The sequence below is a fragment of the Dermochelys coriacea genome, chromosome 1, assembly GCF_009764565.3.
Source record: "Dermochelys coriacea isolate rDerCor1 chromosome 1, rDerCor1.pri.v4, whole genome shotgun sequence".
NCBI lineage: Eukaryota > Metazoa > Chordata > Testudines > Dermochelyidae > Dermochelys > Dermochelys coriacea.
The window spans coordinates 239,266,407-239,283,952 of NC_050068.2; the positions used below are offsets into that span (position 1 = coordinate 239,266,407).

Here is a 17,546-nt window from a genome sequence, read left to right on the forward strand (position 1 = left end):
CTGAAATAGAAAGAGGTCAAGTGATTTGAACAAATCTCTCACACAGCCAGACTCTGCAACCTTTATGCATTCTGGAATGCACTTACTCAGATGTGTACTTCAATGGGACTATCTGCTTAAGTAGGTATTCCTCAACATGAGTAAAGGTTGCAGAGTCTAATCCACTCTGTGTAGGTGCCAGAGCAAAGAATAAAACCCAGAATGCCCGAATGCAATACAGGACACAAAATTATCCATTCCCTCATAAATCTATCCTTTCAGCACCTTCTCAGAATCTGTTCATATCTTTCTAATGAAACTGACACTGAGGAGGAAGAAGAGAACTACTTTTTGTAAGTGTTATTTCTCTTATTTTTGCTTCAGCCTTAACCACCACCAATAATTTCACCAAACCAAACCTTTTAAATAGGAATTTGAATGATGAATTTGCCCTTGTTTGACTGTCTTGTAACCAAGTGAAAATTCACAGTCACACATTGTTGTTTGATTCCATATGTCTAATTTTGTTATAAAATCCAGATAAGAAGATATACCTAGAAATGGCCTTTAGGCAAGAACTTTACATGTGTGGGAGCTATGCATGGGTGCGGGATTTAGAGAGGGTTACCTCCTCTTCTTCTTTTTTTTTTTTTTTGGTTTAGCTTTTCAAGTAAAAGCAGAAATTTGAAATTGTTTCAAGTCTTTACAGCTGGTGAAAAAAACTCTGGCAGCCCAAATATTTCTGAAAAACATGGGAAATTTGTAAAATTCGCCCAATATTTGATATTTCATAGACGTTGGACACAAGGTCTCTAATGACCTCCCCAAACTCCCCCCGCCAAGTTCTATTAAAAATACCTTCCTTACCAATTTATAGACTATTTATTTGGACATATTGCCTTAGACCCAGATCCTGCAATTGGCAGTGTGTAAGCAGACTGCTTGGACTTTGTGGGGCTCTGGGCTGGTCTTATTTAGTTAATTTTGTCATTTTCTCTTTTTTTCTTCCATCATGGACAGTGCGTAGTAGTTTGGAGAAGAAACAAGAAGCGCTAATTTCTAGTCACTTGCTGTCTTACAAGGCACATGACAAGCCAGTGACAGAACCAGGAAAAAAAGCAGGTCTCCTGAATCTCAGTCCAGTGCCTTAGCCACGGTGGCACACTGCATCCCTCAAGAGGCATTTTCTCAGAAAACCTAGAAGCTTAAAGTTAGGTTGCAAATCTATATACAAATTAATGGCTTAATTTCAAAAGTGCTGAACTACTCTCAGTTCCCACTGAAGACATTGACTATCATGGATGCTCTGCACTTCTAAAAGTTACACTATTTATTTACAAAAAGAAAAGGAGTACTTGTGGCACCTTAGAAACTAACAAATTTATTTGAGCATAAGCTTTTGTGAGCTATAGCTCGCTTCATCGGATGCATTCAGTGGAAAATATAGTGCTGGCATGTGCCAGCAATGCCCCTCTGCCATGTACATTGGTCAAACTGGACAGTCTCTATGTAAAAGAATAAATGGACACAAATCAGACGTCAAGAATTATAACATTCAAAAACCAGTTGGAGAATACTTCAATCTCTCTGGTCACTCGATTACAGACCTAAGAGTGGCTATTCTTCAACAAAAAAAACTTCAAAACCAGACTCCAACGAGAGACTGCTGAATTGGAATTAATTTGCAAACTGGATACAATTAACTTAGGCTTGAATAGAGACTGGGAGTGGATAGGTCATTACACAAAGTAAAACTATTTCCCTGTGTTATTTCCCCCACCCCGCACTGTTCCTCAGATGTTCTTGTCAACTGCTGGAAATGGCCCACCTTGATTATCACCACAAAAGGTTTTCTCCCCCCCCACCCCCCGCTGGTAATAGCTCATCTTAAGTGATCACTCTCCTTACAGTGTGTATGATAAAACCCATTGTTTCATGTTCTCTGTGTGTGTATATAAATCTCCCCACTATATTTTCCACTGAATGCATCCGATGAAGTGAACCGTAGCCCACGAAAGCTTATGCTCAAATAAATTTGTTAGTCTCTAAGATGCCACAAACACTCCTTTTCTTTTTGCGAATACAGACCAACAGGGCTGCTACTCTGAAAACTATCTATTTAGGTGCCTACGCATAAATATAGGTCTCTAACTTCAGGACCCTTCATTTCTCAATCTTAGACATAACTCCTTGTATGTTGGAGTGAAAGCCTAATCCTATAAGAGGCGGTGTCACTCCTTTCACCTCATGCACTTCTTCCCATCCTCAGTAATGGAGTTAAACAACACATGAAAAATAATCTACTTTAACCACCAACATGGCAAGCGTACCCAGCAAAATATGCTACACTTCTGAACAGGCTCTGAATACATCTACACTGAGGCTGAAGGTATAACTTCAAGGTAGGGTAGATGTACCTGTGCTAACTTGGATCAAGCTAGCATGCTAAAAATAGCAGTGCAGCCACCGTGCACAGGTGGTGGGATGGGCTAACTGTCCCAAGTACAGTCCCATCTGGAGTGACTAGTCTGTCCTGTCGCCTGTGCAGTCTGGTATTTTCAGAATGCTAGCTTGACAAGAACTAGCATGGGTATGTCTACCCAAACTGGAAATTACACCTCCAGCTCCAGTGGAGGAACACCCTTAGAGATCTAATAGATAAGCTGTTCAAAACAAAAAGTCAGTTTGAATAGTAGACGCATAGGTTACCAATGGCAAATGTAACAGGATCAGAAGGAGGTCCAACCAATGGGCCTTTACGTAAATAAATCACAACCTGGTACTGGGCACCGGGAACAAGATTTTCAATGATGCTGTTGCTTGAATTCACCTACCAGAAGGGGAACAAATAAGATACAAAGTATTCATTTGGTGAGTAAGAAAGAAAAAAGGAGGGCTGAAATACTACTCACCTAGCTGCATTTCAGCAGCAAAGCACATGATTCTGAACCTACTGAAGTCAATGGCAAAATGTTGATTATTTCAGTGAAAACAGGATGGCCAATTGCTGAGATGGGAATTGTGACTGCTCAGCCCATTGAGCTCACTCCCCATTTGTCCCAGAGAATTACTGCAGTATAAGGTCAGTCATGACAACAAGGAGCCATTTACATTGTGTATATTGTATGAGACTAGAGCACCAGATTCCTCTCAGGTGTAACTCTGTGTTTACATACTGTGGTTTTAATAAACATCTGGGATTACTCTGTGGCCATTTAATTCATCTGCAGCTATGTGAGCTAAAGGCAACATTAGAATAGTATTCTAACCTCATGAGAATCAGGGTGTCAGTTGATTGCATGGGTCAGAAAGGAATTACCCTCTCCTGTCCCTCAAGTACAGCACTCTGCAAATTAACTAGGGGCCTTATGGATTCCCCCCCTGCATTTTGAAGCATCTGGTACTGAAGAATCACCATAAAAGCCTCAGCTCTGAAGCATCAGGTACTGGCCAGTGCCAGAGGCAGGATGCTGTCTAGATGGTGGAGTCATTCCGATCCAGTATGACAAATCTTATATTCTGAAGAGTCAGTAAATGTACAGAGCAGCCTTGGGAAAAGTATCTTTTACTACATCTTTTCAGTGAATTGGGGAAAGATGTTTTTTCAGCAACAATCTTAGTGCAATTGCTAACAATTTGTATTACCAGCATGAAATTGCATAAGCAGCTGTCAGTATGAAGAATGTTTTATTACTATGCATGTGGAGATGCTAGTGCAACTGTCAATCTAGGGAGCTCCTTTAGGAAGGTAGGATACATTTTATTTATAGACAAAGGGAGAAGGAATGGATGAACTCTGTACCAAGCCTTACTTCTTTCTGCTTGCCAGGGAGTATCCAAACAAACGGCCATCAATAATAGAGGCAGGAGAACCTGGCTGAGTTCTGGTTAGAGGTTGGCAAATGTTCAATGAAAATAATTTAAAAAGCAATACAAATACTTTTCAAGCAAATTCTCAGTTTTTATTCAAATAAATGGTCATGAATACATTTTTTGCAATGAAGCTGTCATTCAGGCCCACATTCTAACCATAAAGTTCAATTAACCCAAACCAGAACTTCTTCCTCTATTCTACCTCAAGGTTTTTTGTCATCACATCATAAATCACTTCTGGTTAACCTGAACCCACAGAAGTCTGAATTTGTACTGGCTGGGATGCAACTAGAACATGGGCAGTTTGGATTATTTGTACTTGCACCCTTTACTCGGACCTGTCACTACAATGGCCTGAATTGAAACCTCAGAGCCCATCATCCTCAACTTTGGGGACATTTAGAGCTAGATATTATTCTACATGAAAACTTTAGCCCCAGTTTAAGAAAAAACTTATGCACGTGCTTAAAGTTAAATATACACTGAAATGCTTTCATGAATAGAAATGGACTTCAGCACATGCTTAAAGTGTTTTAATGAATCAGGGTCTTATGGATGGTGTCTTATCTCTGCTTAGACTTGTGTCACTGCAGTGATGATGATTATTATCGCAATAATATTCATAAGTGTATAACATTGCTTGTGGACTGATGGATAAAACTTTGCTTCTTACACAACCCAGTGAGCAACATTATAACGAGGTTTACTGAATGTGTTTCTTTTTCTTACTGTATTTGAGGAGTCTATATTTTCTTCCCTTTACCTCAGTGCAATAATGCTTTTCAAGTCTTTGACTCTGCTTTTGCTTCTGGCAGGTCAGTGACACAACAGACACTATCGTGTTGTTACTGTTGTTGTCTTGCGAAGACGTCCAGGACATTAAGGCAGTGGTAGAACTTAGCACAGTCACACTCACGTGCTGGGGCTTTTCTGTCAGTTCTTCAATCCATTCCCCTGTCGGACCTAAAAAACATTTCCAGAGAAGAACACATAAGGCAGGCCACATGCCTGGCTTTACCCTGTGCATTTAGAGTGCCTGCCTTTACGTCTTTTAAAACGTTCTGCTGTTAGTAGTTAATTTCAGGCTAGTGAAAGGTGCTGAAATGACAGCCCTTTACACCGACAGACCCAGGACAGAACTGACAACAGCAGAAAGAGCTCCCCACACTGCCCCACCCATAAGACTCACTGCTATACTACAAAAAGAAAAGGAGTACTTGTGGCACCTTAGAGACTAACAAATTTATTAGAGCATAAGCTTTCGTGAGCTACAGCTCACTTCATCGGATGCATTTGCATCCGATGAAGTGAGCTGTAGCTCACGAAAGCTTATGCTCTAATAAATTTGTTAGTCTCTAAGGTGCCACAAGTACTCCTTTTCTTTTTGCGAATACAGACTAACACGGCTGCTACTCTGAAACCTGCTATACTACAGTGTAGTTTGGTCTCCAAGCCCAATCAGCTCTTGGTCTCTGCTGCTGGGATGGCCCATTAATGCTAATAGCAACAGTCTGAGCATGTATTATGCTCCCTGACTTCTTTACATTTCACAACACAAAGACCAATTAGCCAGATAAACAGAAAAGGAGGGATAATTTCTCCCCATGTGCTTCCTGTGGATACCTCAGTTTTGGCAGGCCACCAGAAAGGTTTACAAAATCCACCTAGAATACTAAGAGTCTTGAGTCTTTTGGGATTTGACAGGACAAGCAAAGAGCACTTAATAAATCTCTGTGCTGTCTTAAAGGCTGTCAAAGCAAACTGAAAACAGCATTTGTTCCTAGATGTACACATTTATATGTGTTTTAATATAGTACAGTTAAATGTAAATGTGTATTTCCAGGAATAAAGAATACAGGTCATATTTACAGGATAGGGAAGCAGTGACTCTGAAAAACATTTGGGGCTCATGGTGGGTAATCAGCTGAAGATAAGCTCCTAGTGTGATGCTGGGGGCCAAAAGAGCTAAAGCGACCCTGGGATGCATAAATAGGGCAATCTTGTTTCATTTATCACACCTTATCTATGTTAAAGATACACTGTATGGGTGAAATCATCACTTAGATACTTACTGATGTAAAAACTAAGCATTTTGGCTGATTGACTTCTCCGAATTTCACAAGATCCAGAGGAACTAAAGGTTGTCACAGATAACTTATATTTCCCTGGTTCTTTCAGTTCAGCAATAAATTCGTGAGTATCCTCACCTACCGTCAAAAATTCTGTGGAGTTCTCTAAATCAGGGAAGAAGAAGAAGAAGAAAAAGAAAGTACGAATTAACTGAAATTTGAGAAGGCACTGGCTACTGAGGAACTGATTTGAATTGGATATGTTAATGCTGCCTCTGTTGCAGGATGAAAAGGTATTGAAGAGGTCTGGATTTATGCAGGTAGTTTTATTCCCTTGCTCTCAGCCCAAGAATAATTAATGACCAAGGCTCATGTATAGGTGTAAAGTAATAACAGACCATGGTCAAAATTTCATTCAGTAACAATGATGATAAAGTAAGATTGTCGTGACCATGAAACACTTGAAAGTGAAAAACAATGTAGAAGAAGAAAAGGGTTTGCTATGTTTTCTTCTCTCCCCTTATTGTTCTGAAAAATTTCCTTGCCCCAAACAGCAGAAAGTCTAGGAAAACTGGTTGTTATAAAGGGCCAGTTGAAAAATCATCTGGAGAAGTGGATGAAAAATCTCTAGCACAGGTTACCTCACCGTTGCTTTATGATGCATTAAAGGCCCCACCAACCACCCTCTAAACACCCTACAGAACATGTTTTTCAGCTTTGCATTAAGAGAAACTTTTGCCTGAAGAGAGAGAGAGAAAGGTAGGCTCTCTTTTACTGCAGGTTCCATAGGGAAACTTCTCCAGAGGCAGGGACAGCTGGATGATGCAATAGATCTTTTTAATCTTTACATTCTATGGGCTTGATTCTGCTCTCACTGACACTAATGTAGATCTGGAGTATCTACAATGAAGTCAGTGGAGTAATCTTTACACCTCTGTATACTGGTGTGAAAAAAAGAGAATCAAGTCCTATGATCCTTCCGCCACCCTCCAACCCTCAGTTTTTATCACGTAGGACTTGTACACACAGGGAAGCTGTTGCAAAATATGCTAGCATGTGAATTTAAAAGCACAAGAGCTATTCCACAGTAACTCCTCACATGGACACTTTTATTGTGCACTCAGTGCCTTTTTGTGCTTAAGTCACTTCTGAAAGCTATTCCACAATAGCTATTTTGGGCTAGCTCCTGGGTAGACAAGCCCTAAAGATATTTATATGAAAAGTAAATCCATGTTGTTTTAGCATTTCATCTGTTTGCGGTGTTCATGTCCAACCTGAAGTCCCAATGCTTTGCTTGTGAGCCTCATAAACAACTCCTATGGAGCTTGTGACCTCACAATAGACACAGCACTTAGACTCAACAGAGGGAGTAAACAGTATGCACATGTGAAACTCCTGTGCAACAAGAATCCTATTGTCATGAAAGCATCTTTAGTAGGATAAAAAGATGAGATATTTAAAAATAATAATGTACAGAGCAACACTCTGACAGTGAAATAAGGTAATGGGCAGAACCTCTTCACTATGGCCCAAAATTAAGTTGTGTCTTCTGTGCGTGAATGCAAGAAAAAAGCTGTCCAAGCAGGATGTGACTCTAGCATCCTCAAAACCCGAGTTCACACTCTATGGTCAAAGCCAGAGAAGGGTGTTTCAGAGGAGTGTTCCAGGGTCCTCCTTAACCCAGAAACCCTGCGTCTTATGGAAATTACTCCTACATTTGGAAGCTCCATATGAGACTGCAGCCTGGTCACAATGCAGATTTATGTTAATGCTACTTTGCCAGTAACAACAGGGTTGCCAATTCTCATGCTTTTATTGTGAATCTTGCAATATTTGTTGTTTTTCATAATGCCTCGGATCATGTTATTTTGTAAGAACCTCGGCTTTCCTTATTAAAAAAAAGGGGGGGGTGTTCATTTTGGCAGGAAAAAAGCTTGAAAATGTGAACCAGAAAGGCTCAAAACCCCAGAAGGCAAATAAAAAAACCAAAATTTTAAATCATCAGGATTCTTGAACTCTTGGCATGAGTGATAATAATGTAGCCTGAGCTTTTGCCCAGAACTCAAAGTGAATCAAAGCGAGTTTATTAATCCAATATCTGGTTAGCTCTCATTACAAATGTGTGTCGTTGCACAAGTATAAGCTTAGAGCAGCTGAGATCTGGTTCCCATGATTTCATTTTTCCACGTCACTACACTCACTACTGGTCCCAAATGAAATAAGAAAGATCACAGCAGATGGAAACAGAAAGGACCTAGCACAGCATCACTTTAATCTCTCCTGAAAATGAAGGTCCTCAGCAGAGATTAAGTAGACTATGTCAGAAATTAAATTGATGCTATGCTTTATCTTAGTCATGAGATGATAGATGATAGAGGAGATGATCTTCTTGTAGTATTTCCAGCCTGACCAGAAACAAGAACAACCATATATTATACAACTAATGCATAGTCTTATGTCCATCCCAGTTTTGCAGACACACAAAATCAGAATGAAAAAACTTAATACTTTGCTATCCCCTAATTATTCACCACTAGGAATGATATAAAAAAGGCCTGGGTTTTACTTTACCTTCTCTTTCAATGTTAATATGGAATCCATCAAATGCCGTGGGTGGTTTTGGTGGCAACCAGCTTAGCACCATTTGCACAGGAAGGAAAGAGGGAGGTTCTGATGCAAGTTTCCCTGACATGCTGGCTGTACTGGTGTTCTCATATTCAATGGGAACTGCATTGACAAACTCATCTTCGCTTTCTGGCGATTCATCTTCATTAGTCCACCAGTATGGTTGGGACATAGTTGTGTAATCAGTGCTGTTATAGTGGTAATCAGGCCATGCATAAGAGGTGTTTGCTGAGGGAATTTCAGTTGGATCATAAGAAAAATGGGTAAGTTTCTCTTGCCCTGTTACATCCTTTGGTCCCATGAATGATTCCTCTGGGAAATTCCCACTGTGTTCCTCCCAGTTATTCATGTTCATCTGTACAATCTGGACAGAAATATTTCGAGGTGGGTAGGGAACTAGAAGAGAAAAGATTAAAAAAACAACCAATATGTATGTTTAATATATTCCTACAGTGGTTAGTTAATTCATCATGGAAATTAGCATGTCTAGTTTACAGCAAGAGAAAATACACAATATTTTGAAATTCTTTGTTCTTTCTATTAAGATTCTTTTCCTGCTTTTATAGGTGTAAGCCAAGACTAACTCCTTATGGGTAAAATGAACATAAACTGAGAGAATAATCAAGGCTAGAATGTACAGGAGTGTAATAGTGTAGATTTGGGGACACTGTAATAAATTTACTCACGAGTAGCCCAACTAAGTTGCTTTGATGTGAGAACATGAGTAAAAATAATCAAGTGTGTGTTTGTAAATTAGGCTCTTTGTTTCTTTCATTGTACCTTTTAAATCCTCTTGTGCATGGAAAATTATTTTTGTGGAACTGTGGAAGTGTTGAGAAATACTGAAAAAATATCTTAATATACAGCACACCACCTCATGATGTAAAATGTCAGCCTGATCAATATATGGCTTTTCCCTCAAATTTAGCAGCCAGCTTTGTGCAAACATCTAGAATAAAGTTAACGCTTTATATCAAGGGAAAGCTTGATCTTAAAATTTCAGATGATGCACAGCATGGGTTTCTAACTGGAGAATTTTGTACAATAGCTGCTGTAACAGACTGCAGCCACATTCAGTACTTTTGTAGACTGTACTGTATTACATTTATGAATGTTCTGTGTAACGTTGTGGGCTAGGAATTGTATTTAGCTTCATGGGGGAAGGATTACTGCAATTCATCCAGGAACTGAAAAACAGTGGGGAGTGATTACTGCAATCCCTGAGATTGTAAACAGCTCCAGACAAATGCTACTTCTAGGATGGTTGGCACATACTGGTTCCAACAGGTACGAAAGGCCTAAGGGGAACAAAGAAAGGGCTTTGGTGTAAAAAGCTGAGTTTAAAACAGACTAATGGCCTTCTCTTTCTGATCCAGCCAACGGACATAACCTTTGGTCCCAGTAGGGGCCGCAACACTTGCTGAAATGTTGGAAGGACTTTGGCCTGTCAGGGCCCCCATAGGATTGATGGCCAATTTCTGGTCCGTTTGTTACCTGTTATATGTTTTCTCTTTATTCCTTTACCCTTAAATAAATATATTCTGCTGTAGAAAGAGATGTGTGGTAATTTGTAACTTCTGGCAAAATGCTTCTTATCCCTGGAGAGAAAGCCTAGAATATCTTGTTTTAGGCAGTATGTGCTTTTTATAAGCAAATGTTCATAATGGAAACACTGAGACATTACTCCTAGCACTGAGTTGCATGTAGACATGCTATCAATGGTATATATACACATTTTCTTCACCTGTTCTGTGCTGTTTGGGTTCATGCCTGACACCGCTATATTCCACTAGCGTGCTTTTGTTGAATGTTGCTTCTGACACCAACTGAAATGTGATGTTGCTGTAGCATATTCCTGGCAGCCAGTGATTGAAAACTGTTTTACCTTTAAAGAAATCTGTAGAAGGGCAAAAAAAAAAAAAAAACACAAACAAAAAACCAACAACCCTACATACATCAATGTTCACTTTCAGATAACATGGTGGCACACTTTAAATGCGCAATGTTTTGGATATTTAACATAGGTTAGCCTAGTTTAAGTGATAAAATGCCAATAATTGAGTTTGCCAGTGTTTTTCCTGATTGTCAAAGGTACTTAGATGCAAAAAGCAGCAAAATAAACATGAATGATTTTCCTGGGAAAGATCATTGCAACTGACAATCCTATTTAACGTGACAGTAACATATCAAAGAACAGCTAATAAAAAGAAAAAAAGCTTCCAAATCCCTGTAACAACTGCGTACAAGAGTTCTCTGGTCTTCTAGTGAATTAAGACATCATGTTCAGGGTAAGATAGTCAATGTACAACTTTCATTGTACACCAGGCAGAAATGGGCCCAGTTTGTAATGCCGAGATCTGGGTTAATCTCTAACATTAATGCATGTGGGAGTGGGGAAAAATTAGTGCTATTTCGGGGGAGGGGAGTGGACTTTGTGGCTGATTAATGCCTGCCTCAAATAAACAAACAAAAAGCCAGGGTGCATTTATTTATTTATAGCAGCAGTACAGCCATGAAGTCAACCATTGGTTGAGGCTGACAAATATTGCTGTCTATTTCACTACTTCCCCCACCCCTTGGAACAGCATTGCATGGCAACTCTTATGTAGTGATTTTATGTATTATGCATCCAATAAAATTCATTTGCTTGTTAGGGCAATTCTGTTGGCTATTGTGCAATTCTGAGCAAATAAGGTATCTACAGTATTAACCCTTTGGGTACTGTGTGTGTATATATCCATATCCTTTTGTCATTTTTCAGAGTTATTCTCACAGGACAAGCTCATTTGCATCGGATACTATAGACTCTACTGAATTCAGTGGGAGTACCTTCAGATTTAAACCAGCGTAACTGAAGGCAGAATATGATCTGATTCATTGTCATCACATTGCCATGGAATGTTAGGGGTGATTACGTTTTCCCAACCCAAAATACTTTCAGGGAAACATTCAGTAAATTGCAGCTGAGTCTGCAAAGCTGGCTGAAAACTCAGTGAAACAAATTTTTTTTTTACCAACAAATTCATTGGGATGGCACTTTTCCATAGGTGTAGTCTAAGCCTGGAAAATTTCAGCCCAAAAGGTGAATATTTCAGAAACTTATGAATGAGTGGAGACAAAAATCTTATAATTGAAACTGTTTAGCAGCAACTGTAGCTGTTGCTGCCAAAGATTCACTTATCACAGAAACAGACTGAGCTGTGGTATGGATTGTGGGAACAGACACCAACCTTGCCTAACAGGTTAAGACAGAAAATGAAGAATACTTTTCCATTTGAAACCAGAAGAAGAGTTTATGTGCTCTGTCATGAGAATATAATTTCCTGAGCTGTGATATACAGTAGAACCTCAGAGTTATGAACTGACCAGTCAACCACACACCTCAGTTGGAACCGGAAGTACACACTTAGGCAGCAGCAGAGACCGCCCCCCACCCCCAAAGCAAATACAGTACAGTATCGTGTTAAATGTAAACTATTTAAAAAAAATTAAGGGAAAGCAGCATTTTCCTTCTGCATAGTAAAGTTTCAAAGCTGTATTAACTGAATGTTCAGTTGTAAACTTGTGAAAGAACAACCATAACATTTTGTTCAGTGTTACGAACAACCTCCATTCCCGAGATGTTCGTCACTCTGAGGTTCTACTGCAGCTGCGGCACTGGAACTAGCACTCTCCTTGTGTAGGAAGCACTAGAAGTCTTCAGTCAGGACCATTGTTTTGTGTCTCTTTGTCAATCACCTGTTATCTCATTTTAAGCCTTTCTGAGCCAATAAGTCGTTCTGATGTTAAAATTCATAACATTAATACCTGCTACAGTTAGCTGTTCAATCAACTAATCTTTGGTCTTGGGCACTCGGGGTGAAATCCTGGCTTTTGACACCGACATCAATATGGGCAGAATTTCACCCTATATCTCCACATGAGTTCTATAAACTACATTGTAGCTCTCCTTTTTTCTGACTTTTTGGCTATGAAACCGCACTAAAAGAAGAGATTAGAACGTGTTTTGGATTCCAGTGAACATGTCTACTTTGAGATGTCATAAATTGGGAACCGCTTGCCCAATTAATTTCAGTTTGGATGGGAAAATTCTATCCTATCCTCAGTGTTCATGTACCAGTACTGAGGACAATATTCCATTCTCTGTGGATATTAGAGCTAGGATAGGAATTGGCCTTAAAATTGAAGATGAGTGGCCATCTCAACTATGGAGAGATTCATACCTCTCTATAACATATATGCTATTTAAATGGGTAGTTTTAATAATAAATATAAATAATTAGAATCACTAATTATGTTAAACCTACAGGTCACTTGACACTCCTTTTTATTTTCCTGTAGATTCAATACCAATAATGAAGTGTCAATAGATGGTTGATACTTATATTAACCATATTTGCATTGTTTTCAATAGTTTTTTTTCCCTCCTTCTTCCTACCTTTGTATAACATTGTTCTATAGTCTTTGCCTTCCCAATAGCTTATGTTTACTCTGGTGAAAACATTGTACTTCTCTGGATACTGAATTTCAAACAACGCTCCCGTTTCTGGAGATGGTTTGTAGTCATAGATAGAAACGCTGCTTATGGGAAGAGGTTCTAAAAGACATACAAAAAACAAGCAGAAAATGGGAAGAAAGGAACAATATTAGGCATACAAAAAAAGAGAGAGAAACTTTCACTCAATTTTAATCCCCTAAGAAATCAAATTATCCACTTCCATATGGCATAGAAATTCTTAGACACATTGGTTGAAATCCTGGCCTTGACGATGTCAACAGCAAACCCACCATTGACTTCACTGAGACCAGAATTTCATTCCATGTGTCCTCAGCTCATTCACTATCCACAAAGCTTATTCCTCTCAGAGGATGAAATTCACCCCTATGTAGAGAGCCAGCAGAAAGCCTGTGCAACGTTGGTACAACTTAAGCCCTCAAAGTGAAGCTTAAATGGGAGTTAAGTCATGCATAGTCCGTGTGCTGGCTCTCTGCATAGGATTGAATTTCTTGTCTTTATTACTTTTCCTCAGAACGAAGATGGGCCCTGACTATAAAACAAACAAATGAAAACAAAAAAAAAAGTTTTGAGTGTAGAGCAGGATGAACAACAGATTTTTCAGTTCGCTGGCAATTTCATAAAAAGATTGGAAAAAGTTTCAAGTCAAACCAAAAATGAAAACTTTCAGTTTTCAGCAAATTTAAAAGTTGGAAAAAATAGTTTTGGTTCAAATGAAACATTTTGTGCAACTCAAAATGAAATGTTTCATTAGGATTTTGAGCATTTTTTTAATGTTTTAACTTTTGTAAATAAAATAAGAGGAAATTTTGGAATGAAAAGTTGTTCATAATTTTGAAAATGTCAAATTGCAAAATATTTTAGTGTTGTTGAACTGAAATTTTTCACTGAAAAGTTTGTCAGAAAATTTCACTCTGCTCTTCTTTTGGGTGCTTTGAGGTGCCTGATGTGGATCTGAACTTTTCAGCTCACTCCCAACTCTACAGCAAAAGAATATCAATGCAATGCCAAAGCAGGAAGTACAAGACTTTTGTATCTTCTTGTATCTAGAGCAAAGTATTACTTTCTATTTTTATACGTTCTTGTTTCTATCTGTCTATTTTAGATACTTACATGGCCCCCATCATAGTAATATCTCAGTGTCTCATGATCTTCAGTGTGTTTATCATCGTAATACTCCTGTTATCACCGCTGTTTTACAGATGGGGAACTGACTCTCAGAGAGCTTAAGTGACTTGCCCAAGGTCACACAGGAAGTCTGTGGTGGAGCACAGAATTGAACCCTAGTCTTTTTAAGTTTCAGCACAGGTCCTTCTTTTGTCAGTCTTGTTATAAATTAAGAAAAATGGGCCCAGATCTTCAAATGTTGTTCATAAATCAGCAAAGTTCCATAATTGCAGAGGAAGATTGCTGGCCAATAACTCGGGTGTGCTGTGTTTACTGTTCATTATGATGTGACTCTATGATTGCACAATGATGATGCTAGTTTCTATCAGATGATAATCTAGTCCAATATTCATAATATTGGAGCCACAGTTTTGTTAAATTTTTCATTACCTGCAAAGTCAGTCTATGGCCTCATATGTTTCTCAGCTAGGACAGACTTTCCAACATGCTTTCATAATGTATGAGTTATCCATGCATATCTAGCCATTGGGCAGACATACAAATAATGGACAACATTTTTGGTCAGAGTTTTTCCATACAAACATTTTAATAATTCACACCCAATGTTCTCAGTAATTGCTTCTACACTTATGATCGAGGCTTTTTAGCTCTCCAATGCTTGTTGGACACAGACTGAAAAATACCAGATGTTCAATACCAGTTATTAGGGGGTAGCCGTGTTAGTCTGTATCCACAAAAACAACAAGGAGTCTGGTGGCACTTTAAAGACTTAACAGGTTTATTTAACCTTAAGCTTTTGTGGGTAAAAATCCCACTTCTTCAGATGCATGAATACCAATTATTATTATTTGTACTACAGCAGCACCTAGAAGGCCCAAATGAGATCAGGGCCCCATTGCATTAGGCCCCATATAAAACACTAGTAAGAGATATTCCCTTCCCTAAAGAACTTAAAATCTAAATAGAAAAGATAAAGAGTTGGAGAAAAGAAGTATAATCTCTATTTTACTAAAGCACAGAGATATTAAATGGTTAGTCAAAGATTGCAGAGCTAGTCTGTAATAGAGCTGGAAACTGAATCTAGATTTCCTGAGTACCAGTACAGTACCTTAACCACAAGATCATCTATCCTCATTACTACCTTCTTCTCGATAAGCCAGTTCAAACGGATTAAAAAAACAAGCCAAGGTGGCCCACGAATAAGTTGGCATATTGGGGAGCCAACCTAGTATCCATGGCTTTCCCATGCTTTGGACAAAGTGTTTGTTGTTGAATGTAAACTTGTTATGGGTGAGGATGAAATGGATGGGTTTGGTAATGTGTTTGGGGTGGATATCTGAGGCTTGTTGTTTAGCAGGCTTTCTGCTTCTGATGTACTTAAACATTTTGTTATTACCTTTTGAGTTTTTGGCTAGCTGTCCTTCAAACTCCTTTTTGGCTTTTCTTATTACATTTTTACATTTAATTTGACAGTGTTTATGCTCCTTTCTATTAACCTCACTAGGATTTTACTTCCACTTTTTAAAAGATGCCTTTTATCTCTCACTGCTTCTTTTACATGGTTGTTAAGCCACGGTGGCTCTTTTTTAGTTCTTTTACTGTGTTTTTTAATTTCGGGTAAACTTTTAAGTTGAGCCTCTATTATGGTGTCTTTTAAAAGTGTCCATGCAGCTTGCAGGGATTTCACTCTAGTCACTGTACCTTTTAATTTCTGTTTAACTAAACTCCTCATTTTTGCACAGTTCCCCTTTCTGAAATTAAATGCCACAGTGTTGGCTGTTGAGATGTTCTTCCCACCACAGGAATACTAAATGTTATTATATTATGGTCACTATTTCTAAGTGGTCCTGTTATAGTTACCTCTTGGAGCAGATCCTGCTCTCCACTCAGGACTAGATCGAGACTTGCCTCTCCCCTTGTGGATTCCTGTACCAGCTGCTCCAAGAAACAGTCATTTAAAGTATCCAGAAATTTTGTGTCTGCATTTTGTGACATGTACCCAGTCAAATGGGGATAATTGAAATCCCCCACTATTACTGAGTTCTTTATTTTGATAGCCTCTCTAATCTCCCTTAGCATTTCATCGTCACTATCACTGTCCTGGTCAGGTGGTCGATAATAAATCCCTACCGTTATATTCTTATTAGAGCATGGAATTACTATCCATAGAGATTTTATGGAACATGTGGATTTATTTAAAATTTTTATTTCATTTGATTCTACATTTTCTTTCACATAGAGTGCCACTCCCCCTTCTCCCCCCCCCACACGATCTGTTCTGTCCTTCCGATATATTTTGTACCCCGCAATTATTGTATCCCATTGATTGTCCTCACTCCACCAGGTTTCTGTGATGCCTATTATATCAATATCCTCCTTTAACACGAGGCACTCTAGTTCACCCATCTTATCATTTAAACTTCTAGCATTTGTGTACAAGCACTTTAAAAACTTGTCATTGTTTATTTGTCTGCCCTTTTCTGATGTGTCAGATTCTTTATATGAATGTTTCTCGTCTGATCTGGCCCATACTTTATCCTCTTCCATCCTCTCCTCCTGACTAAAACCTAGAGAATCTCTATCAATAGATTCTCCTCTAAGAGAAGTCTCTGCCCGATCCATGTGCGCCTCTGCAGCAATCAGGTTTCAGAGTAACAGCCGTGTTAGTCTGTATTCGCAAAAAGAAAATGCATCCGATGAAGTGAGCTGTAGCTCACGAAAGCTTATGCTCTAATAAATTTGTTAGTCTCTAAGGTGCCACCAGTACTCCTTTTCTTTCTGCAGCAATGGCTTTCTCCCATCTCTTAGTTTAAAAACTGCTCTGCAATCTTTTTAATGTTAAATACCAGCAGTCTGGATCCACTTTGGTTTAGGTGGAGCCCATCCTTCCTGTATAGGCTCCCCCATCCCAAAAGTTTCCTCAGTTCCTAATAAATCTAAACCCCTCCTCTCTACACCATCGTCTCATCCACACATTGAGACTCTGAAGTTCAGCCTGCCTACATGGCCCTGCGCATGGAACTGGAAGCATTTCTGAGAATGCCATCATAGAGGTCATGGATTTCAGTCTCTTTCCTAGCAGCCTAAATTTAGCCTCCAGGACGTCTCTCCTAACCTTCCCTATGTCATTGGTACCTACATGTACCACGACCACCGGCTCCTCCTCAGCACTACTCATAAGTCTATCTAGATGCCTCAAGAGATCCACAACCTTTGCACCAGGCAGGCAAGTCCCCATATGGTACTCCTGGTCAACAAAAACCCAGCTATCTATGTTTCTCATGATCAAATCTCCCATTACTAACACCTGCCTTTTTCTAATGACTGGAGTTCCCTCCCCCGAAGAAGTAACCTCA

The 17,546-nt window shown here is 39.1% G+C and overlaps 1 protein-coding gene across 4 annotated transcripts in view; it reads right to left on the bottom strand.

The window, feature by feature from the left end:
* PTPRO (protein tyrosine phosphatase receptor type O) overlaps positions 1-17,546 on the bottom strand; it is a 207,675-nt gene that overhangs the window by 64,181 nt on the left and 125,948 nt on the right. For all 4 annotated transcript variants that reach the window (XM_038382970.2, XM_038382988.2, XM_038382979.2 and 1 more), the window contains exons 3-8: positions 12,985-13,143; positions 10,291-10,443; positions 8,493-8,942; positions 5,925-6,086; positions 4,616-4,815; positions 2,689-2,809 (exon numbers count right to left, since the gene is read on the bottom strand). In XM_038382970.2, the coding sequence (XP_038238898.1) occupies positions 2,689-2,809; positions 4,616-4,815; positions 5,925-6,086; positions 8,493-8,942; positions 10,291-10,443; positions 12,985-13,143 (1,245 nt within the window). The remainder of the gene's footprint in view (positions 1-2,688; positions 2,810-4,615; positions 4,816-5,924; positions 6,087-8,492; positions 8,943-10,290; positions 10,444-12,984; positions 13,144-17,546) is intronic.